At 38.4% G+C, this 24934-nt stretch overlaps 1 protein-coding gene and 1 long non-coding RNA gene across 2 annotated transcripts in view; one reads left to right on the top strand and one right to left on the bottom strand.

The window, feature by feature from the left end:
- Positions 1–22410, top strand: part of TOP2A (DNA topoisomerase II alpha) — a 30043-nt gene extending 7633 nt beyond the window's left edge. The window contains exons 10-35 of the mRNA XM_088143434.1: positions 518–655; positions 794–932; positions 1553–1710; positions 2288–2413; positions 3490–3600; positions 3713–3818; positions 4811–4920; positions 5482–5574; positions 6266–6380; positions 6693–6814; positions 7309–7457; positions 8355–8586; positions 9048–9182; positions 9300–9500; positions 10450–10645; positions 11076–11167; positions 11460–11609; positions 11705–11788; positions 12189–12386; positions 12500–12602; positions 12696–12848; positions 13555–13657; positions 14547–14608; positions 17373–17504; positions 21019–21251; positions 22076–22410. Coding sequence (XP_087999560.1) covers positions 518–655; positions 794–932; positions 1553–1710; positions 2288–2413; positions 3490–3600; positions 3713–3818; positions 4811–4920; positions 5482–5574; positions 6266–6380; positions 6693–6814; positions 7309–7457; positions 8355–8586; positions 9048–9182; positions 9300–9500; positions 10450–10645; positions 11076–11167; positions 11460–11609; positions 11705–11788; positions 12189–12386; positions 12500–12602; positions 12696–12848; positions 13555–13657; positions 14547–14608; positions 17373–17504; positions 21019–21251; positions 22076–22219 — 3585 coding nt within the window. The 3' untranslated portion in view covers positions 22220–22410. The remainder of the gene's footprint in view (positions 1–517; positions 656–793; positions 933–1552; positions 1711–2287; positions 2414–3489; positions 3601–3712; positions 3819–4810; positions 4921–5481; positions 5575–6265; positions 6381–6692; positions 6815–7308; positions 7458–8354; positions 8587–9047; positions 9183–9299; positions 9501–10449; positions 10646–11075; positions 11168–11459; positions 11610–11704; positions 11789–12188; positions 12387–12499; positions 12603–12695; positions 12849–13554; positions 13658–14546; positions 14609–17372; positions 17505–21018; positions 21252–22075) is intronic.
- Positions 1627–16896, bottom strand: LOC148215444 (uncharacterized). Its single transcript, XR_015796617.1, has 3 exons — positions 16761–16896; positions 3228–3364; positions 1627–1757 (listed from the first exon to the last, which is right to left on the bottom strand). It is a non-coding gene; the product is annotated as an uncharacterized LOC148215444 (long non-coding RNA).
- Positions 22411–24934: the final 2524 nt, after the last annotated feature.

The following is a 24934-nucleotide window of genomic DNA, read 5'->3' as shown; positions in this document are numbered from 1 at the left end:
ACTGTGCAGCACTTTCAATTTGAAGGCAAAAAGGTGCTTTGGAGCACATGGAGGCACTCGTGTAGCATTTGTCTATTCCTTAAAACAAATAATCTCCAGCTGTGCAGCTGCTGCATAATCCCAAGAAAACATGTGTTGAAAGAGTTTCAGACAACCACCCTGTGTGTGTTCTCACATGTTCCAAAGCACCTTTGTGCCTTTGAATTTGAAGCATTGCACAACCTAGCTTTTAGATACCATATAGCAATAAATGCGACCTTCAGAAATCTTCCTTTTAGCTTGTTCTACATGTGATCTACGATTCTTTTTGAGCATCCCTATCAATTCTGAAAATATATGATCTGGGTTTTTTGGCAGACATGCCTGTCCAATCATTTAGAAATGGATTATTTCACATTTCAAGAGTCTTGTTGAGAGCTTGGGTTCTTATTACTTTTGCAACCAGGGTTTGAGAAACGCCGTCATCCAGTTAACTAAAAACGTACAACCTGTAATGCCACCTGCTTCCTAATTCCAGGTGAAGAATCATATGTGGGTCTTCATAAACAGCTTGATTGAAAATCCAACTTTTGACTCCCAAACAAAGGAGAATATGACTCTTCAAGCAAAGAATTTTGGCTCAACATGCAAACTCGGTGAAAAGTTTATCAAGGGGGTAAGTGCTATGAGGTTTGTTTCTTAACTTGTTCTGTGAATTCTGACTTGAGCAAAAAATGAATCAATCCAACAATAAGCATATTATGGCACAATTCAGAATTCCTTCCACAACCATTTTTTCATTTTTCTTTTCTAGGCTGTCAGTTGTGGCATAGTGGAAAGCATTTTGAACTGGGTCAGATTTAAAGCTCAGACACAACTAAATAAGAAATGTTCTGCTGTTAAGCACACTCGAATTAAAGGAGTTCCTAAACTGGATGATGCCAATGATGCTGGTATGTGTTCCAGATGTGTTATAAACACTGAAGTCTTGCTGTTTTTTACAAGTTGAATTTGAGTCCATGGGGAGCAGGGCTGGGCAATCCTTGAGCCACCCACAGCCCTACAGGCACTTTTTTGAAGCTCCAATAATTTCTTCAAGATGAGGCTGTTGAATGTTGGTGGCATAACCCTTTTTGTTCCCTTTAAAAAAATTAAAGCTCCCAAATCTCAAAACATAATAACCAAGAAAATGTTGGTCCTGTCCTTCCAGGTTGCTGTAAGAAGGCTATTCACCCCTGTTGTAGGAATATGCAACTCAAATTCCTGAATACAAGGTTCAAACTGGGTTTACAATTATAGAAGTAGTAGGAAGACAGACTGGGCATTCTTACTTCCAGATAGTGTTGTGGAGGGCAAGTGTACTTGGGATTAATTGATAGAAAGGAACGAAATCTTCACTTTGTGGCAGTTTACATTGTAGACAAAGTTATCCATCTCCTTTTCCTGAACCCCAGCTCAATTGCATTGTACCAAAACATGAAAGAAATCCCTACTTGGAATCAGAACAATGGAAGATCATCCATAGTGTACTGCTAGGTGGAGCTCTGGGTTATGATATTCACTTCTCTTTCAGGGAGCAAGAATTCTATCAACTGTACCCTCATTTTGACAGAAGGAGATTCAGCTAAGACACTAGCTGTTTCTGGCCTTGGAGTTGTGGGTAGGGACAAATTTGGAGTGTTTCCACTGCGAGGAAAAATACTTAATGTACGGGAAGCCTCTCACAAGCAGGTTAGTTAGCAACACTTTGCAAACATTCCTGTAGTCCTTATTTGAACCTGTTGTATGAGAAAGCAGAAGTATTAGTCCTCATTTAAATTATAACTCAAAAATATATGTTATAAAACTCTGCAGTAGTTGGTTCTCGAGGTAAGAGTCTTGCTATTGTCTTTCAAGAGCAGTAATGACAATCCCTCTTCCCAAGTGATCCTCACTGGTTTGTGAAATGTGATTGTATTAGAGTAGGCAATATATGGGCCACTTATACCAGAGGGGCTCTCCTCAAGTCATGCTGCTGAAATACAGTAATAAAATATCAGGCTCTGGAAGCAGAATGTTGGGTTCTTTCATCTATAAATACTTGAAATAGGAAAATCTCCCTCCCACCCAAAAAACAGGCTAAAAATATCATCCCAACATCATGACATTTCTGTTTCTGATATCCTGCCATTTGCTTTGAGTTGCAATCTGCCATAGGTTAAATGAAAAGGTGGTTGAGGTGACTTGGAACTTAGTTGACTGCCTCTCTCCAGGTGAGTGTTGAGAATAGATTTGTATTCTGAATCTAAGAAATGCTGTACTTTTTCAGATAATGGAGAATGCTGAAATTAACAACATTATTAAGATTGTGGGGCTGCAATATAAGAAGAGTTATGATGATGAAGAATCACTCAAAAGCCTCCGTTATGGAAAGATCATGATCATGACTGATCAGGTCAGTCTTAATCCCAGAGATAATGGTATTGTATCCAGGCAAAAGGGCTCTTCCAAAGCCAGGCTCTTCCAATGCCTTCAGCTGATTAATGTGTCTCTTAATTCAAATGTTCTAAAGTGATGTGGAAGTATAAAACTTATTCTAAACTAGAGGATTTTTTTTAATGCTTTCATTCAAATCTATTGGAATTCTGTAGCTTTTGTTTTTAATCAAAAGATTAAGGAAGAACAAGGATGGTGACCTTAGACATCACAGAATTGCTATAAAAGAAACAAAAAGAAAGAGAAGAATTTCCTTCAGTTCTCCGAAAAATAACATGCAGAACAGAATCTCATCGGCAAATAAAGTGATTAGAAAGGGGACCACATGAAAAACAATTCACTGTTGTAGACTTGATGTAGTCCAAAACTTGTAGGACTTCAGAGGTTTGAAATATCAGCTTGTTGAGTTAGGATCAGATACAATCAATGTATATTTCAGAATCCATTTCACACCCTCTAAGGAATGCTAGCAGCATTTGCTACTAGTTTATTATTTCTATGGGTTTTTTTAAAGAAAAAAATCAGTGTTGTGTGCTTTTTTCTATACTATATAGTCTGTTTTACCATTCCCAACTCCCAGAAATGCAGAAATCAGCACTCAAAACATTTAGTAATAACTAGAGTGGGTCAGTATGGGAGTGTTTCTTTTGTACTGTTATTTCTGTGAATATATCCTATAACTGCAGCATTCTGATCATAACTAGAATAATTGTGCAGTAATTCTTTATAAATTATAGGGTAAACAATTGACTAAAACTAGTCTTAAAGATTACCAGTCATGGCTGGTTTTGCATCTTCCCCTTCTTGGTGCCTTTCAGAGGTGCTGAACATCATAATCCATAGCTGGCCATGTTGACTGGAAATTGTAGGAGTTGTAGTATAACTTCTGACAAAGTCACTATGGGGAAAACTGACATAAAATAAATGCTGTAATAAGGGATCAATTAGTATTAGCCTCAAAATATAAAGCTAGTAAGGACTCTTGACTTTTTCAACACCAATGGATAAAATCTTATCTTTTGAACATTTTCATAGGATCAAGATGGCTCCCATATCAAAGGTTTATTGATTAATTTCATTCACCATAATTGGCCATCTCTTCTGAGGCATCGTTTTCTAGAAGAATTCATTACCCCTATTGTAAAGGTGAGCTTCCCCATCCCTTGAGTGACAACTTTAGCAGCTGAGAACATTCTTACTAAAATTTATTAGTTATATTGTTAACTCTTCAAAAATGAGACCTTTTGCTTTTCCCTAGGTTTCTAAAAACAGAGAAGAAATTTCTTTCTATAGCATTCCTGAATTTGAAGAATGGAAAAGCAGAAACCCTAATTACAAAAACTGGAAAATCAAATACTATAAAGGTTTGTCTAAATTGTAATGCCAGATGAACTAAATAAGATTAACCTCAGAGTTAAAAAAGACACACTATGTAGGATAGAACTATTTTTAACCTTACTTGGAATCGTAGGGATTGGTGGCTATGTGCCAACTATTTTAAACTAGCTGATCAAAACAAGAAATGCTGTTCCATGTAAAGTATGGAAGATAAAAAAGTGGGAGGCTCTGTCTACAGCCTGGCTGTCAGGTTGAATGTAAAACAGGAGGCTTGAATGGGTATGTTAGAATACTTAATTTACCCTACATAACCCCAAGAGCAAATGAAAGTATTCTTGATGATGTTTTTAATATATTAATTGAAGTGCCAGTGATATATATAGACATTCTCAATAAGTGCTGTATTCCTGGAATACTGTTATCTTGTTCTATAAAAACTCTACAGTACTTACTCATTGTACTGTAAGGTCATTTTGTTTGCAAAGTTTTAACAAGAAAAGCAATTGGCTAATAATTTAATTTAGCCTTTCTAAACCTTGTGTCCTCCAAGTATGTTGAACTATAGCTCACATCTAACTAGTCAGTGAGTTGTAGTTGACATCTGAAGAGTGCCAAGTTGTGGGAAACTGATTAAAGTTTTTTTTTTCCTGTTTGAATCTAGATGGATCAAGAATAAGTTCAGTCCAAATGATTCTGCTGTTGAACTTAGTGTGAATAATTCTGAGTTGTTCTCTTTGCTGTTCATACACTAAATCTATATTACATGTTTTAACTGATGCGGAGAAAATTAATTGCTTTTGAAGCAATCTGATTTGGATTTTGTCTCGTCTTATTTTTTTTTCTTGATCTATTTTTTTTCTTTTAATTTTTCTTTGTAAGCCATCCAGAGTCACTATGGAGTCAGATGGTCTTGAAATTGAAATTATAAATTAAATAATAAAAATAAAAATTGCACATTAAGTGAAATAAGACCATTTTATCTAGATATTTTACTCAGACTGTTTCCTTATCTCCTTAGGTCTGGGTACCAGCACTTCAAAGGAAGCAAAAGAATATTTTGCAGCAATGACAAAACACCGAATACCTTTCAAGTACGCTGGTCCTGAAGATGATGCTGCAATCACCCTGGTAGATTAAGTTCTCTTCTTATCCCTCTGTTTCTTTGGGTTTACAAACTTGTTTGGACAATGAATCACCAGAATTCCTTCTGCTTATTTTTTTTTTTAAACCCCAGTTGGTAGACTATTCCCTGTCAGAGGATTTAGGCAGCTTGTAGGATTCAGGTGCCTGAACTCAAGGTTCATTTATCTAACAGCAGTTTTAAAAGTTAAAATATACCGCAAGCCCAAGGAATTGCCACTGTTGTATACATTTGGATAAATTAACATATTTGAGTTTGACTGCAAAATAGATGAACCCTATACCTTTAGTTTTTCTGGGCGTATATTCTTCCGAAAGTTTGTTGGATTTATATGAACTCAGCTTAATTCCAGTCATATATTTTGAGTTCTTAATGCCCTATCAGCAGACAGCTCTGAGAGGCACTTCTGTGATATTAGCCTAGGTATAATTTAGTGGAACTTAAAATGAATTTAATTTGTTTATCAAAACTTCTGTATTTTAATTAACCTATGCTTAAGTACACAGCACTGAAAACTATTTGTTTAATAAGGTTCTTGTTCATTCTAGGCCTTTAGCAAAAAAAAGGTGGATGATCGAAAGGAATGGTTGACAAACTTCATGGAAGATCGAAGGCAACGGAAGCTTCTTGGCCTGCCAGATGTAAGTGGCCTACAGAGTAAAATGGGATTCCTTCTGAAAGGTTTCAGGCAGAACAATGGCTCTAGAACTTGTGAATAGGGGGGGTTTGTATTGAGCCTGGAACACTGAAAATACTCTAGTGGCTTTTTTTCACTACTTTAGCATCAGTGGGAGCAAGTTTCCCTGGCTTTGACTATGTGCTAAGGCATTCATGCGTCACTGAAATTGTAGTGGCAGTTAAGAAATACTTACTAATAGAAGGATATAAAAATTTGAGTTTCAAAAATTTCTGAGTTCAAGTCAGCCTGTTTCAACCTCACTAGAAGGGCCTCAAACTCAACATATTTCAATTGAGATCAGAATAGCCTATTTTAAGTTTGAAATGTTTCGTGTACAGTATAAAAACATTTTTCACCCCTCTAGTTACCAAGCTTTGATGGAGGCAGTTGTTACATATTCAGATAGATTTTATTAATGACAAGTGATGCCTATGCATATATCTATACATTCTTTATGAGCCTTCTGCCACAAGGATGCATCTAGCAATGTGTGGTCCAAGTGAAAGGATAGGGCAGGTTATGAGTCAGGTCATCATATGTCCTATCTTTTGCTAAAAGAAGCAAGCCATTAGAAATGACAAGAACACCTCAGTAGAAGAAAGTATTTAAATACTATTTTAAGTATATAGCTTAAACTGTTTTGTCTTCCTTAGGATTACCTATATGGGAAAACTACAGATCACCTGACCTACAATGATTTTATCAACAAAGAACTTGTGCTGTTCTCAAATTCTGACAATGAGCGATCCATCCCATCACTGGTTGATGGTAAGGGATTTTTTAATAAATAAGATTTGTCATACTTTAAATTTAGTGCATCAAAGTTTTGAAAGAAATAGGCCACAAAGAACTGACTTAAGAGGATAGGTGTTGTAACTGTGGCTGGTATATGTTTATAAAAAGTACTTAATACATTAGAAAATGTATAATTTATTGCCCTGATATAAGGCAGATATATTTGCATTAAACTAATGTACAATCTGACTTGGAAGATTGGTCCTTTGATGAATGCCTTGGCTAAGAGGTGCTCACTGTGGAGAGAAGAAGTTGTAACTACCAATGACTTCTCTCATCTTTCAGGACTGAAACCAGGTCAGAGGAAAGTTTTATTTACATGCTTCAAAAGAAATGACAAGCGGGAGGTAAAAGTTGCCCAGCTGGCTGGATCAGTGGCAGAGATGTCCTCTTACCACCATGGAGAGGTAGGAAAAACATTGATGGGATCTCAAAAAGCAGCAAGTAATAGTATAGCTTGCAAGAAGTGTTAACATTAGAAGTTGCTACAATAAAGGAAGGAGGTAATTTTTCATTCTCTAACCCAGCAATTAGCAACCTGGTACATTCCAAATGTTATTGAGTTATGTTCCCAGCATCCTCATCATTTGCTATGTTGGCATAGGGCCACTGGGAGTTGAGGTTCAACAATTTCTGGAAAGCCACAGGATGCCCATACCTGCTGCAGCCAGTGACAAGACTTGGAGACAGTTTCCTCTGTGATTATGTCCAACCATAAGTCAACTGGCCAATAGTTGGAGCAGAGGTTTTTTGGAAGAAAGGTAGAAGTAGGCTTCCAGTGACTTTGGATTTTTTTGATCAATGGTTGTGACTAGACTTATCTTTCCAATGCCTGTTCATTTTCTTGATGTATGATGATTGTGGTGGTGATGCACCACTGAGAATTGTTATTTTGTTTCAGAACTCACTGATGATGACTATTGTTAATTTGGCTCAAAATTTTGTGGGCAGCAACAACCTGAACTTACTTCAACCCATTGGTCAGTTTGGAACTAGGCTGCATGGTGGAAAAGACTCTGCAAGCCCTAGATATATCTTTACAATGCTCAGGTTAGTGGAAGCATGCTGCTTTCCTTGATTTTGGCTTAGAACACTCCCTCCCACCTTAGTGTATTCCAGTGGGGTTGGAACTACAACTCCTGGATAACCAGCCAGGAAGGCTGGCTTGAGATAGAAATGACTTCCAAATGTTCTTAGATTTACCTTGTTTATGCAGTTTGAATGCAGTAAACTTTCCATTTAACAGACCACAGTTTATAAGCTTCAGGTCTAACAGACAAAACATGCTGGATCTAAGTTTTGTTTGAATTTCAGGTAATAACAGACTTTGCCTCAAACAATGGAAAAAAGTCTGTTTGGCAAATCAGGCTGGACAAAATTCACTATTTTCACTGCTTCCCCTCAAAATGAGTATTCTCTGCTTATCAGTAAGATAGGTTTTCTCAAAAACACATGTGTTTTTGGACTCAAAAAAAAAATCACCATTTGACAGCCAGCCTTCACCCTAGGACTCCATTAAATCAAGGGTTTTAATATACACAGAAGCCTATTCCAAGAGATTTAGCAAGATTTCCTTCTCAGTCAGTAGAAGAGGAGTCAAAAGAAAATGGTTAACTTTTCTTCCTATAAGAGGCAAGATCAATTTATGCACTGTCCCTGGAATTGAGGAAACGCCTCAGTATTTGGGTTGGCTTTCAAGAGTCATGGTAGAACTTTCCTGTTCCTGGGCTTTTTCCCCTTTATTTTTTCTTTTCTCTTGTGGCTTTAAAAGGGGAAGTAGAGATTACTGAAAGTTATTGCCATTTCTGCACTTCCTCACCATTCTCTGGCTATTTCTCCTTGCTTCCTCGTTTCTCCTTACCTGCAGTGGAGACCCCATAATCCTATCTAAACCTATTTATAGAAATACTTAATAGAACTTTAATTTAAGCCACTTGTTTTTTCTAGTCCTTTGGCACGGTTGGCTTTCCCAGCAGTGGATGACAGTGTGCTGAAATTCCTGTACGATGACAACCAGCGAGTTGAACCTGAATGGTATATTCCCATCATTCCCATGGTGCTAATCAATGGTGCTGAAGGCATTGGGACTGGCTGGTCATGCAAGGTTCCCAATTATGACGTCCGAGAAGTGATAAACAACATTCGACGCATGCTTGATGGAGATGAGCCATTACCAATGGTAATAAAAAAATGCACCAGCAACTAAATAAAAAGGGGCTGGTAATTTTAGAGAAAAGAAATAATAACTGAGGTGTGTGGGCAAAGACAGACTTAGACTTTCTGCATTATTTGGGCACCTCAGAGCCATACCACTTAAATTCTTTTAAAAAATTGCCTGTGGCTACATTCCTTATGACGAAGTAAGCTTTAAAATGACACTTTCTTTGAAAGACTAGAGATAGGAAATCAAGAAAGATTATCTCTACATTGGAGATCTTCATGTTGCTTTTCATGAAACTGCTTATGGCCTTTTCTCTACAACCTCTCTTCCTCCTATTTTGTCCTTCATTCTAATTTGGGTGAAATTTCAGAAGCCTTGAAGGGTTGAAATTGTCTTAATTAATTTGGATTCTGATTATATGAATCAAACAAGATACATGTTCAGCCTGACTTATTTTAATTCAGCTTCTAATTTTTTAGGTTCCTAGTTATAAGAACTTCAAGGGGACAATAGATGAACTAGGGCAAAACCAATTCCTGGTCAATGGAGAAGTGTCTATTCTTAATTCAACCACCATTGAAATTTCAGAGCTTCCCGTTCGGACATGGACACAGGTAAGTCATGTTCTATTTTTGTACTGTGCTCTGAACAGTTATAACAATATGTTTCTGAACTCCTCAATCAAAGGAAAATATAAAATCATGATGTTGCTTCTTCCCACCTCTCAAAAGACTTATAAAGAACAGGTTCTGGAGCCTATGCTGACTGGCACAGAGAAGACTCCATCACTCATAACAGACTATAAAGAGTATCACACAGACACCACTGTCAAATTCATCATAACAATGAGTGAACAAAAGCTGGTGGAGGCAGAGGCTGCTGGTATACATAAGGTCTTCAAATTACAAACTCCTCTTTCTTGTAACAATATGGTAAGTGAAAACTCAGAAGGCTTCTATTTATGCAGCAACAAGAAAAGCCTACCTAGTCTGTCTGTCTGTCTCTGACACACACATTACACCCAGAGGCTGTATAAATCTTTTAAATAAATAAATCTGCACAGATTATGGAAGATTGGGTGACACTCTCTGGAGGTCATCTCCATTCTTTCAGGTAAGAATGAGACAGAGAAGCCCAGTAGAATCCTTTTGTGGCAAGGTTTTTTAAAAAATCTTCAAGTGCTTAATTTTTAACTGAAATCTTAGATTACAAATTCTCAGTTAAGATTGTGAAGAAGGGGAAAACTTTGGGGACAAATCTGCTCCAGCAGGTACACTAGATTGCATGTCCAGCAAGCCTCAGTTGGGATGGTTCAACGTGTTTTAGTTAAAATGCAACAAAGGCTGCAAAACTAGGGAGTGGGGGGCTCTGCAAAAGTAAACGACCACTAGATGACCATCAAGAGATCCCAGCCTTAACCAACTGTAATTTCAAGAGGCCTGCATACTCCATTTGCCTAGGGCATGCAAGGGATCCTTCAGCCAGCCTGCATGGATTATTTTAAAATCTTTAAAATGCAGAAGGTAAACCCTAGCCCTGTCTAGCTAACAATGCCTGCCTACCTGCCTATTCATCTATTTTAGCTGTTTGTGAGATCTCTGCTACACTGGGGAGGGGGAGCTATTTTTTTCCAAATTCTAAAAGCTTTTTTGCCCAAGTCACTTTGAGGAAGATTCATACTTGGCTGTAATTAAGGACCTGTTTTAGAAGCCTGGCTTGTAAATACATTTACAGTTCCTAAAAAGTAACAAAATACAATAGTGAAAAATTGAGGTGAGTGGGGGCAGACAGTGTAATGGTTAAAGGTTTACATCCAGCTTTTAAATGCATGATCACAGCCCTACAACCTATAGATCTCTGGGACCCTACTCTTTGCTCCAGGTACTTTTTGACCATGTTGGTTGCCTGAAGAAATATGAGACTGCAGAGGATATTCTACGGGAATTCTATGAAGTCAGACTGCGTTATTACTCTTTAAGAAAAGATTGGCTCACTGGCATGCTGGGTGCAGAATCTGCAAAACTAAACAACCAAGCTCGCTTCATCCTTGAAAAAATAGAAGGCAAAATAGTGATAGGTAAGTACTAGGATTTTATCATAAGCCATGTTTTTTTCTTTAAAGGCAGTAGAGCATCTATTATAGAAATAGTTCCCACCTTCTTTTTCTGGGTCAGAATGGGCAGAACAAAAACCAACACCTACCAAAGAATTATCTTCCCTGATAGACATCCTGCCTCTAAGCTTATTTTTCTAGAAATAAAAACTTAATTTACACAAATATTCATTTGGGACCCAAACTGAATGTACAACTTGAAATGCTAAATGTGTATGTGTGCTTACTTTCCTGCTTTCTAGTAAGAGGAATCCCAAAATATTTGGTGTGGCTTTTGTGTTCGTGGCATGCAAGTTGACTTGCGTCCTTGTACTTAGCATGGTACCAAATGGTATGACTTTTTATTTTGGCTGCTTATTCATCTGGATTTGTTCTTTGTGGTCTTCCTCTCTAGAGAACAAGCCCAAGAAAGAATTAATAAAGGTCCTAATTGAAAGAGGTTATGATTCTGATCCAGTAAAGACATGGAAAGAGTCTCAACAGAAGGTATGTTTCTCAGTCTCTTCCTTTTAATCCATTCAATTGCTTATGGGTTTGGTTCAGTAACTTTTAAGGATCCAATTCCATGATGTCATAGCGGATGCTACAGCAAGGAAAATAAATGTCCATGCCAAATCCTGACTTTAAAATGACTGGCTTTTTGAGGCAGATGGATCATCCAGAGGAAAGTACTGTGAGAAAAGGATGCATTACCTCCTGATCAACTTGGAAGGACAGGTACTAAGTAACAGATACTAAGCTATTAACACCTGGCCACATCTCTCTTCTGCCATGCCAGGACACAGATGAAGATGCACAGGAAGATACTGATAAAGAAAATGATTCTACTGCAGCCACTGGGCCAGATTTTAACTACCTTCTGAACATGCCTCTCTGGTATCTAACAAAAGAAAAAAAGGATGAGCTGTGCAAGCAGCGGGATAACAAAGTAGGTGGATGAGTTGTTCTGAAAAAAAAGATTTGTGATACAGCAGTGCTGAAAAGTCAGACATGGATTTAACTGTTTCTTGCTGCCCTTATTAGGAAACGGAGCTAGAAAACCTGAAAAGGAAGAATCCTGACGACTTATGGAGAGAAGATCTGGCTGCTTTTATTGAGGCACTTGATGTAGGTAAACTATAAATAAATAACTAAATATCCAGTTTATATGAAACATTGCTATCAATAGCTCTGTGTCTTCATTTGGGTAGGGTGCTGGCATTTAAAAAGAGGAACTGAAATTTTGAGACTACTAATATGTTTTAAAGTAAACCTCCAAAGCAAGCAAACCTCAGATGCACACAGCACTGAAATTCCAGTGACCTGAGCTCTACTGATAAATGTAAAAATTGCTGCCTATTTCAGTTTGGGGTACAGGATTCCTCTCTTCCATTTGTGTGGAACTGCAGAGAAGCTAAAGCAGAAATGCACTCAATGAGGCTACCTTCCTTTGGTGAAATTCCTCACTTGTAAAACCAAGCACCGCCTGCTACTAGTTCTTGACTTCATGTTTCCATCCACACTTCAGGTGTTAGAAGAAAAGGAGAAACAGGATGAGATGTTAGGAACTACAGGCAAGCCCATCAAAGGGAAAGGAGGAAAAGTAAAAGTAAAGAAACTGCAGCTTCAGGAAATCATGCCTTCTCCCCAAGGGAGGAGAGTCATCCCCCGAGTGACTGAAGAGATGAAATTGGGGGCAGAGAGGAAATTAAAAAGAAAAATCAAGGTAAACTGTCCTTGGAAGGGTGTGTGCGTGTTCAGTTTTCTTTACTAGTTTCATAACCTTCTGTTACCTGTCCCCAGTAGTGATAAACTCTCCTTCCATTTGCTGACCTGTAGAGTGAAAAAACTGAGCTTGATGGGAATCAAGATTCTCCAGAGAGCAGTAAGGAACCGAAGAGTCTTAAACAAAGATTGATGAAGAAACTGAAAACAGAACCAGGTAAAATCTCTTCACAGGCATCAATTTTCCCTGCTGGGTTATGTTTTCTTTGGGAGGTATTATGAGTGGCCTAACAAACCTGCTGAATTTCAGATTCCAAGAAACAGTCCAAACTACCATTCAAGCCAGTAAAAAAAGCAATGAAACTAAATCCTTGGTCTGACTCAGAATCTGAAGATGAAAATGAAGGTGTTAGTGACACTGAGGTTGTGCCTCATACAAATGCACCACAGCACCAAATAACAGGTAAATTTTCAAAAAGTTTAAAATCTACTTGGAATCTGTACTTGGATGGTACTTTTCTAAAGCTTTTTTGCTATAATACAATCTTAAACATGAAGTAGAACCTTTGTAAAGGAAGATTTTTTTTATTTTATTTCATTTTATTTTTCAAGTGAGATTATTTTCCAAGACTGCAGCCTGGCCCATAGTTGTCTAGTATGGTTATGCAAAATGTTGCATGCAGAAACTAAACCATGCCAGAATGTTTTCAGGTGCGCTATGGTTGAATTGAAACAGACGTTTTGATCCATGCACAAAACAGCTATTTTATGATCCAGATTGGGGGGAGCCAAAGACATACATTAACAAGAGCAGCTAAGGAGATGAAGGGAATGTCCTATGAAGCTCAACAGTGGAAAAAATTGATCTGGGAGCTGGAGTGGAGAACGAAGGCTAGGCACACACCCTTGTTCCACTCATCCTGCCCAAATCTTGTTTTTGTCAAAATCCAAAGCTTCCCAAGTTTCAGTTCTCCCAAACCATAGCTGCCTAAACAATTCAATAAAATTTCCAGAATGCAGTCATTTATTCTGTGTTTGAGACAAAAAAATTTTCCCATTTGCTATATTGCCCTATTGCCTAGAAATATATTCTCAATTAGCCTTCCTTATAAATACACATGTGCTGGGTTGCAGCTGATTTTTATTTTTTTTTTGTCTATTATATTCAGCAAAAGCAAAGTATGTGCAGGATTCTAATTCAGATATGGATGAGGATGCTCGGACTGATGAAGACTCTGTGGGAGCAACAGCAAGACCAAAGGCTGTTCCTAAGTAAGTTTCTCCAGTATACAGATATGATTTTCCTATTTGGATTGTTTTTTAAAAAAATACCTGCCTGGATAACAGACAACAGTTTAAGGCTAATCAGAATTGAGAAAATAGTGTGTCAACTGTTGTGTTGCAAAGATTTGTTATAGTTCATGGGGGGGGGGGGAGATGTTACTTACATTGAAATGCTGACAGCACCAGAAATAATTTTCCCTTTTTAATTTTAATAAAGCTGCCTTATGTACAAGGTTAGGTTATTTGCCCTTTTAGACCTGTGCTATCTCTGCTGACAGGCAATAGTTTTCCAGGATGTTAGATCTCCAAAGTCAAAAGGGTATTATAGAATTAGAACCTGGAATCTTCTGCATGCAGAAAAAACACCATAACTGAGATAGTCCTTCCCAGTTCCTCCATTCTGCTGATGAAGAGTTCACACAGCTAAGGTCCATACAGCTTTGTCAACTGATCATGCAAAAGTGGCTTGCTATTTCTATTTTAAGTATATTCAACCCTTGTTATTTTATTATCCTGATGTTTCTGCTAGATAGATGTCAGCATTATGTATTGTTTAAATATTCTGTGGAAAATGGCATTTTTAATCTTAATCATAATATTACAAATAAGTGGCTTCTGTTTTATACTCCCCATCCCCCACTATGGAATGCAGTACAGAGATTCACAACTTTTTCAGGTGCTTGGTATCACTGCAGTGGTGTAAGTACTGAAAAAAATAATTTTAAAATGGAGTAAATCGCAGGATTTTGGCAAACTGATCCTAAGATTACTTGTAATCTCAATTTTTGATTTTGGTAAAGTCCCCCCCCCCCCCCCGTTTGGAGTGGCATGCATTGCTGATCCCAATACAGAGTAAATCCATGATTTTATGTTCTAGGAAAACAAAGGAAGAGGAAATTGAAGAATTCAGATCATCAGAAGCACAGAGCACTGGCTCGGGTGAGCACATGGCTCATTTTTATTATAATCTCTGTTTAGCCTAAAAAAGCAAGAATTCATTCCCACCCATTACCATTTTTTTTCCTTTTGCTAACATAGTCCTAGGTATTATGCCACACAACTGAGACTGTAACATGTCTGCAGTGTTATAGCCAGTGCTGTCATAAGGCACCCTGTTGTGATCTTCCCCAATATAGGATTATTATTTATCATGGACTACACTACTCTTTAGTTTAAAAAATAAAGTATTACTGATGGATTCAAAATAATTTGTACTTCTTCATCTAATTCCTGAAGCATTTTTAGGACAATTGCTTCCCCCACTCAACTCCCCTGCAAATGCAACACAAAAAATTTGAAACAGCAAGAATATCAGTGATGAGAAATGATGCTTCTCAGATTCTGTGGTTTTGATTCTTCCACATTCTTTCTTATGAGCTGTGGTCATTGTTAACATTCCAGTGAGGGACAGCAAAGATAACTAGAAAATCCAGTCTACTTGCCAATAGACGTAGACTTTGTATGGACAAGTATAATGAAATATGGGACTCATTTATACAAATTACAGTTGTTTAGGAAAAAGCACAATAGTTATAACACTGTATTGGATATATAGATAGATGGATACTTGCATACTATTTACATTAGATAAGTATATATAGAATTGTAACTTTATTGTTGTAATGACATTTTATATTTTCTTTTTTTATTATTATTTTTCTGTTGTATTTTTTCCATTTTTAAGCACTTGTTATGTAATTTGTTTTGTTTTTTTTAATGTATGTATGTTTGTGATTTGTTCCTTTTTGTTTTTTCTTTTCTTTTTTCTGCAACTTCTGTGAAAAGAATGCCTAGAAGGGCTTTTCATTGGAAGCCTTTCTTCCAATATTCATTCTTTCTTTCCTTTTCACACTGTTTTTTCTGCATCTAATAGCAGGAGAATTGTTCTCTCTCAGCATCAGGGGTGGAAAAAGCTAACATTGGTTTCATTATTGATCTTTGAAACTTTATATATATATATAATTTTTAAATGGATAATAAAAATATATATAAATTTTTATTAAGGATTTTGATTACAGTAATAAAAACTAATAAAAACTAAACTTGAAAAAGAATAGTAAGAAAATTTAAAAAAAAGAAAGAATATGATAAAGAAAAAGAAAAATATATAAAGAAGTGACTTCTAACCTTCAATACAAGTACAGACAAATTTAGTAACTCTTCACCCCCTATAAGAAACAGATAGAAACAGATATCTCTCCATCCCATATCCCATTCCTTATCTATAAGCAAATCCATAAAACATCTTTTCAATCCTGGTGTCAGCAAAAGTTCATAAAGAGTTACAAGTCTTAATCTTTAGTTCATTCAAATATTGTTGTAGGATCTGATTTCTCTTCAATTCTTCTTGAAGAGCAACCCATTGCATAGACTTCTTCAAGGGTTTAACAAGCCTCTTTTGTAGATCCAGTAAGAAAACATTTTCCAGGTCATTCTCTTGGTTTGTCATTTGTATTTCCCCTTTCATTTTTAAAATTTCAGTTTCTTTTGTAGATTCAACAAAGCGTCCTTTTCCAAATAATTCTCTTGGCCTTTCATTTCAGTTTCGGTACATTCTCTGTCTTGTCAGACAAAATTTGCTCCACATCTGTCATTCCTTCATTAACATCTTTTAAACATAGTCTATTCATGGAACCAGACATCATTACAGACACTGTTGATATTGTAGCTACTAGTTTCTGGCTCCATTCTTCAAAAATCTCCTTTAATATTTTCAGTGTTAATGACGTTTTGTGTCATTTTGTAAGCCCTAGTTAACTGGCACCAAAAGCTGGCTTGTATTTTTTGTTCCTTCTACTTAGAAACTTTAGTCCCCTCTAGTGACCAGTTTCTAATATCATAAACCTACTTATCTTTGTTATGAGCAAAGATAGCCAAAATAACTCTGGTTCCCACAAGACCTATTTATTCTTATAGTTAATTCCAAAATCTTATATAAAAGTCAGTATTCTAAATTTAATTGGACCCTTAATCCATTTGTAACTTTCTTAGATCAAAATCTTTTTTAGCTTTTTGCTGTTTATTTCAAATTCTTTAAGTTCTTAAGCTTGTAATTAATTTTTCTTTTATTCAGAGTTGAAGCTAGACTCACCTGGTAACTTTTCAAGCTTGTCATTCTGAAGGTCTCTAATAGCTTTAAGGTGGTTAATAGGCAATTTCAAAAGTGATTAGAAAGTGAGGCTTGCAAACTTAGTGTCATTTAAAAGGCTCCACTGCAGTTGTGAGCAAGATGGCTAATCCCTTTGTCTCCCAGCACGCAGACCTGCAGAAGACCGCTGTCCTGCTGTTTCCTTGCGAGGAGCAGCCCTGTGGGCAATCTCCCGTCCTCTCCTTAGCCAGAGAGATTCCGAAGCACAGGTCCACTCACTGGTTCTTTGGCCTTTGCCGCAGTTGTCAGCTCTGCTTTCACAGAGGTGTTTTCAGTTTGCTATGCCTCCCCCCGGAAATCTCTGACATAACTTGTGCCTATTTGATCTCTGCTGCTATTTGCTGGAGTTGTTATCCAGACTTTCATATGGTGAGAACCATTGTGAACATATGAGGAGAAAAACTTATCTGCCCTGGTATTTATTGCTATATGTATCTGTGTGTGCGTGCGCGCATGTTTATTTTGGTTTCTGTGGGGATTATCATTCAGCTCATGGATTCATATAGTGCAGTAGTCAAAACACTTTTTGTTGATTGGGACATTTCTTTGTTCAAGTTCACTCTGAGGAACACGAAGAAAAGACGAAGCCAGCTACAACAGCCTCTTCCCTTCTTGCCACTCTTGATGTGCCACCCAAACCTGTTCCCCGAAAGAGAGCATTGACCAAGAAAACAAATGTAGCTGTCGGTAAGACTGTTACCAATGTTTACACACTTGGAAGTGGGCATTCAGGAAGTTGTGTTCTCAGCTAAATTCCACATTTATCTGACCTTGCTGAGAGAAACTTCACTTGACTGCCCTATGGAAGAAAGAATCATAGCCTGCAGAAAATAATGCAGTATTTTATATGCAGGAGCAATAAGAAAAAAGCTCTGATCAACTACAGTCTAGCTTGTGCGATGTAATTAACAGTACTATGCTTTGGTCATCATCAGAACATCACACTGAATTTAGCATGGGGGGGGGTTCTACAAAAGATGGTGGGTGTCCTGAAAACTGGGTTGCTTTCCACAGTTTTTCAGTAGATGGGAGTAAAACATTTGTAGATGTATGAAAATAGTCCTCTATAGCAAAAAAATTGTCTTACCAAGAAGGGAGGGATATGCTCTATCCACTTCAAAACAGAAGGTGATTTCTGAACAGGAGCTAAGAAGATTGAACCATTGAATGGTGGTTCAGTCTTTAAAAAATGGCTTTCCAGCTGCTAGGTTGAAATAACCCAGTAAAATGTCGATCCTATTTAATTGTTCACTCGTTTCTTTGTTTTAGAGCCCACCCCAATCCTTAGACAGACACTGTGGGGCATACAACAGGGGAAAGAAGTAGGGGGGAAAGGCTACAATGAATACTAGCAACCAGAGTTGGAATTTCCTTGAAAGGAATCCCTAGGCAAGATGACTTGTCAAAGCCTAGAAGTGCAATCATCTTGTGGGTGGGAGTACACTACATTGAAAATATCTCCAGTAAATGTTAATTGAGATGCTGCAGGCAATAGGTGAAACACAGAAGAGAGGCAGTTGAAGTCTGGAATGTTTTCTGTCTAAATGCATTCTGATGGATTTTAAGAGAGTTCAATATAATCCAAAATAACAAAAGCCCTGCATGCTTGTATGCTCCTATGAGATGTATGTTGTATATCCACTCCTGTAACCTACAGGAATGAGTTTTGATTGTTTTGGGGCATAGAACTGAACAAAAACTTAACCACAGCTTAAAACAGTATATATAGCAATATACACTGTTTTGCTCAGCTATGCAAAAGCCTGTAGAAATAAAAACCAGATACACTATTAGATAAGAGGACAAGCCATACCCATCCTACTTGCTCCTCTGGATCAGTTTGATAGTAAGGAAATAATCTCTTGTTGAAAAATACACCAGAGGATGTTTCTTTTTTCATTGGTCCTTGACTCTTGAGACCAAGGATTGCAGAGAAGTCTCCTTTTTGTAGATACTTTGCTAGTGGAAGGAGAATAATGTGCAAGATTTAATTTGTATGAGAACAGCACTGTGGAGAAGTTATGCAGATCAAATGCTAATGACATCCTTGAATATATGCACTCAGCTGTCAATGGAGGGAATTCCCCAGTAACTCCTTCCTATTGCTGGATTACACATTTTTTTAATCGGGTGTAAAAGTATTTTCCTACTTTCCCAACAAAACAAAACAAAAATAGAAGGCAACTTAGTTGTAAATTTGAGGCATATGCTCCCTATATTACAATTTCACGTGTATACTGATTATGTCCACCCCCAAGATGCTGGTAAAAGAGCATGTGTGGTGACAAAGCTTCCAATAAGCCAAAATAAATTTAGAGGACACCAAGTACTGTTGTGGTGTGTAATTATGGTGTTTTTCAAGTGGTAGTCCTGAAACTCTGGAAAAAGTTGGAGGACTTCTTAACTCTTAAAACTGAGGTGAAATTTATTCCAGTTGTATACAAACTGGAAAAATTGTTTTGCTTCATGCACAGAATAAATGCATTGCGAAAGAAGAGTTTCACTAAACTGTTATGGGTGAGTCACAGTCTGGCCAAACTGAAACCCTGATTTTTGGTTTTCCAGATTTCATCCAATAAAAAAACATCCAATAAAAAAACAATCAAAATAATATGAAGCTAATATAATAAAACACAATCTCACAGACATAGCTGGGGCTGAGCATAGCAAGTATTTGTTCTCACTGCAGAATGGGCTCAATTATTATCTGGCCCAGTGCCACGGAGAAAAGCAGGTCTTCATGGTTCTATGAAAGAACCATGGGGTTGGGGCAGATACAGCAACAGAGAAGGCACATCTTCTAGGTCCCATTAGATTACACTGCCTCAGGGGGGACCTGGAGCATGCCCATCCTATGTGATCTAGTGGATGGGCAGAAATAATCAGAGATTGACTTGAGTTGCCATCTGCTGTGTTAACATAAAGTATAAGGTTTATTGACTGTGGTACCAAGGGCAGATAACAGGATCTTAAAATTATCAAAGCTGGGGGCGGGAGAGAATGGGAGGGATGAGAGAGCAGTACCTTCCCAAATATAAATGGGCGACTCTTCTTGTTTATGAGGTTCAAACCAAGGAAAAAAGCAACGGATGCCTTTTGTTTAGCTGATTGAACTGCAGCCTATCACAGGGCCTAGCAGGTTCTGTTGCTGTTGCCCTTGGAAATTCCATCCAGTTTTTAGGATCTAGGCAGGCAATATACTGACATGGAAAAACTTTCTCGCAGAAGGAAATCTCCAGGTTTCTCACATATTATTGGGGGGGGGCATATAAGATAAATAGCTCTTCTCATCAAATCCTTTAGCTCTAAGGGAGGAGTGGGCTGAACAGTTTCCCCATGGAAGAGAAAGTCCCAGCCCTATTCCATTTTGTCAGAAATTATACTCCCATTTTCATGGAGGAGCTTGCACCCCCTATTTCTGTTGGGGAAGGGGTGGCATAGGTAAGCGCTTGATGTAGTTAAGTAAAAATGCCACTGTCTGGAACATGCAGAGCTGTGCACAAAGGAATATCGATTTTGAGTCTGCAAACAATTATCCTCTACCATCATTTATTAGGCAAGAATTTGGGGATAGAATCAAGATTGGGCCAGTGGTGTTCAATCTTCAGTCTAAACTTCCCTGCTTCAGTTTCCACTGAAAGTAAGAAAAACCTTGTTAAGATGCGAGTGCTCCCCTTTGTAGCTCCTCAGAAGAGGCATTCAATAATATTTGAGGGCTGCTCCTGAGGCGAAGAAGACCCTCCTGTGAACCAAGAGCGATGGAGAGTCCTGGGATGAAGCAGCCCATGTCCAGCAATGATAGTTTACCTAATTTGCATTATATGTTTAGTGTCAATAGGAGAAGAAAGAATGAATTGCCTCCATCTAATTGTTGCGAAAAGGAGAGGGGGTCCTATGTTTCCTGATTCCCCAGAGGTACAAGGGAACCCCTTTCTATCATTTCTACATCATTGTGTAGAATATCCAACGCCTCAGAGTGTGTGTACCAGAAATTAGCAGGGGTGCAGTTGGAACAGAAGTGTACGTCCTCCCATTCTAAGGATCGTTTGGGGTCTTTTATTATCTAGTGGGAGGTGCCGCCTAGTTTTCAGGATATCTTCCTCCACTAGGAATCAGCACTTCCAAAGCTGCTGTCAGTATTTCTTGCTAGAAAAAGGCTAAAGGTGTGGTGCTGACAAAGATCTGATTCTTTTCCTCTTAGACAACCAACCTTCTATTCAGGATGCTTTTGCTAAGAAAAAGACAACGGCCAAACGCAGCAAGGCAGCAGCAGCTAAGAATTCAGGTTCCAGTACAGATGAAGTTGCCGCCAAAAAGCCGGCACCACCTGCCAAGGCAAAGAAAGCCACCAAAAGGAAGCCATCCTCATCGTGTACTTCTGAAGACTCTGATCCAGACTTTGGCCAGTGCCTTAAAAAAAGAACAACACTTAAGGTTGGCTTGTTCCTATTCCTATCCTCACCACTACCTCTAATCTTTCAAGTAATTTTAAAAGATGCCCTAGGTTAACCTCCTTTATTGGGCCCACAACTTTTTTGCATATTTAAGATAGTTATATCTTGTTCAGGCAGTTCTGTCAAAAACTAAGCATTTATTGAGGCAAATAACTTGCTTGAGTTTCTTATACTAATTAAGTAGGGGCTTTCTATGGTGCAACAAAATGAACTTTTTTTTAAAGCCTGTGAAAAGTAATGTCACAATATTCTAATACATTTCTATAGCTCAGATGCTTATAACGTAAACCAGAAGTCTTTCCCCACCCCTTAAGGTTTTGTAAAGCAAAGACAAAGAGCCAAGTGCTACTTCAGAGCTTTTTAATCCGATACATAAAGCTCTGGTTTGTCCTGTCTGCCCATCACAGCAACGCTGAAAACAAGCAGGCAGGCTCTCACCAGCTCAGAGCAGAATTATTAGAGCTCTGTGGAATTCTTTGAAAAATGACTTGGTTGCTTTGGTGTACAGCCTTCCCCCAAAGCTGCTGCCTGTCTTCCTTCTTTTCTGTTTGGTGAGCGGATGTATCTCACAATGGGTTTCATCTCCTAGTGCCCAACAAAGGCACAAACTGTGTGATCGTGAGCATGACACGGAGTGATGGCGAGTCAGTTAGCATTGCCCTTTCCTTTAGCTCCCTTTTCCTGAATATCACCACACTACTCCTGGAGCATTATAATTCTTTGTGGCATTCCTTATGCAGAAGATTGCAGTGCTAGGCATGGAGCTGTCCTGAGAGTTTATTGTTCTTCACTCTTGCTTTGTAGAAATCCAAGAAGGTGGATGAATCATTTGCCATTGAACTGAGCTCCGATGAGGACTTACCTGCTCTAGCCATAGCCCGTGAAAAACCAAGTCGGGCTAGGAAGCCAATTCAGTATCTAGAGTCGTCAGAGGATGAGATGTTCTAATCTGACAGCAAAATGTATTTGCATTTCTTTCCATTGTATTCAAAAATGATTTCTTTAGAAAACAAAAAACTGATTCGAAATGGTCTGATGACACAAGATGTTGTCATGCTTTTGTCTATCACTGTAAATATTTTTCTGTGTTGTTTGTGTGTTCCAACAATCACTTTTATTCTGAATAAAAGTATTTGTAATAAAAGGTGGTGTTCTACATTTTTCCTGTCTTTCTTTCAATAGCAAAAAATGCTTTATTCTCTGGATTCGAAGGAACGTTCAGATATTACAACATACCATATGAGCTCAAAGCTCTCCATGTATTAATGCTCCATCCTGACTGCCATTCTCAAGTTCCTTGCATGCATTTTGGAAACTGAAATGCTAGGCAGCATTTATGACTTAAACATTTATTACCATTTGAATTACTGTAAAACTTTCTGCTTCAGTAAGGGGTATATAGACATTAGGGCAGGACAATAAAGGTAATATATGAATTGGAGTAGATCTGATCAGGAAGAGGAACTTTGGAATGCATGGAGCAGAAGCACAGCACTTATCTGCAACTCGTGAAAGTAGCTGTGTCTTTCCATGATTACCTGGTTACTTCAAGGAGGCTTCTGCATCCTGAAAAGATGTATTTATTGGTAGATTGGCTTGCCCTCCTCTGATGCAGTCAACAGGGGTTTTGGGGAGGGTTTGGGATCTTAACTGCCAGGAATCTGGAAAGTTAAGCCCTGAGGCAGGATGCATCTTGAATTGCTTTCCAGGAGAAGCACTTGGCAGTGTTAATGCTCTCTAACTACAGTGTGGAATTTAACACTCATAGTTAAGCCTTGTGCAGATGCTTTCTTAATTCCAAGGAAAAAATTGTTTTGTTATAAAATGGTTGCCCCCTTCTAGTTAGACATTAAACCATTTGCAGCCATTTCTGGGCTTAATTCACAGAAGGACATGGCTGAACTTGAGTGCTGTCTTGGAAAGCTGCCCCTCTACACTAAGGTACTGTCTCTTGGGGGCAAGATCAGGACTGCCTTAGCTACATATGACTAAAGCTGAACATGCCGATTTCTACAGGTGGCTTTTCCAAGGGAGTCCCAGCTTCTGCTCTTGACAACTGTTAGTAAATTCCAGTTCAGGGCCTCACATTTTGAGTGAGCCATTTTTCTACTGAGGGAAGTGGAGTTTTACTGAAAATGTGCTTTCTGGTACTTCTTACTGGTTTCAAGTCAACAGTTGTTCTCCTATCAGTGCCTCCTGTTGTCCAGGCAGATGGTCCAAACCCTACTGTAGAATGTGACTTCAAGCTCCTAAGAATAAAATCTGTCTCTCTTTGCTCCAGTTCTGGACAGTGGAAAGGAAGAAATGCTGCTAGAGGCCATTCAGGGGTCCTTTCAAATGGAATTTGTTCAGATGGCTGTTTGCCAGAAGCATGGCAAGTACTGTATGGGGGGGAGGGCGGGAGAGCCCAGGCACACTTAGCTATATTGACAGAATTGCCAGGTCATATAATAAGTAATATCCCGATTTTTTTGTGTTATTTTACATTCAATCTTATTAAAATGAGAACAAAGATTCAGGTTAGGTAGGTTTTAGAGACTTTTAGTCTATTAAAACCAAATGTTATCAAACTGAAATCCTGAGAATATTTACAGTCAAACTGAAATGTAAAATGTTTGTTGGACGAATGAAAGATTTGTCTGTTTTAAGAAGCTCTCTTGCTCCCCTCTTCATCTCTGCACAACCTGGGCATATAAACTAGCATCAGATTGGAAGGCAGCAAATCCAGAGCAGTGACTCATGCAGGTCCATAACAGGCAGCTCTGGGGATGTGTAGTTCTGTCACATTGCAGCAGTGAGAGCCAGTGAATAGCCACTCCTAATGCCACAGCCTTGAAAAAAACACCACCTGCAAAAGGTTATTCAGAAAGAGCATCTTTAGGGCCAGACCTGAAAGGTGTGTTTTGCTTTCTCTTCCACTGATGAATCTTTCACTTTTGAAAAATATGGATCCTGAGCATGATGGTATCTGGCCCAGACCGTTGGTGTGGCCCCTTCCTCTCCACCCAGCGTGGAGCATCCGAATGACATTCCAGGGCCCTCTATCAGTTAGACCAAAGTGTTTATTGGAAAGCAGTCAAGTGTCGAAAGAGCTGTCAGAGTTTCCACTGAGGGGGTGGGACGGGGGACGGCGGGGGGGGGGGAAGGGAAAGGGATGACTGCAGAGACTCAACCAACACTTTAATCTCCTGGACTGTGCTATTTAAAGGCTCTCAAATCGCTATGAAAAATCCCAGCAGCATTGAATGCACCTTATGGAGGAACCCGTTGTCCAACTCCTTTGTCTAACAGGAGCTTTTACAGTGTTATGGGTGCTCTGTCAGACTAGATGAAAGGTTGTAAGGAAAGTAGTTCTTGGTTATTTATTCTTTATAACATGTATAGTCTACTTTACTCTCCCTTTGTTTTCATAACAACCATGTGCAGTATAGAGTGTTGAGAGATACCAACACACGAAGCCATGTAGTTACACTGTTTCTGGTTTCACATCTTCCCTGAACTTAGCCACTGTGATTTGCAAACCATAATTTATACTTCAGTGTGTTATGTGGATCCAGCCAATTGTGTTTTATTTGGTAAATCGCGGTTAAGCATTGAATTACCCTGATTTGTGAACTCTCAATAAATCCATGGCCAGGAAGGAAATGAATCTAAGTCCTCCTT

The sequence above is a fragment of the Python bivittatus genome, unplaced genomic scaffold, assembly GCF_059951505.1.
Source record: "Python bivittatus isolate LINGU-HERP-01145 unplaced genomic scaffold, Pbiv_v1 ctg000410_np1212, whole genome shotgun sequence".
NCBI lineage: Eukaryota > Metazoa > Chordata > Lepidosauria > Squamata > Pythonidae > Python > Python bivittatus.
This window is presented reverse-complemented; position numbering and strand designations above follow the sequence as displayed.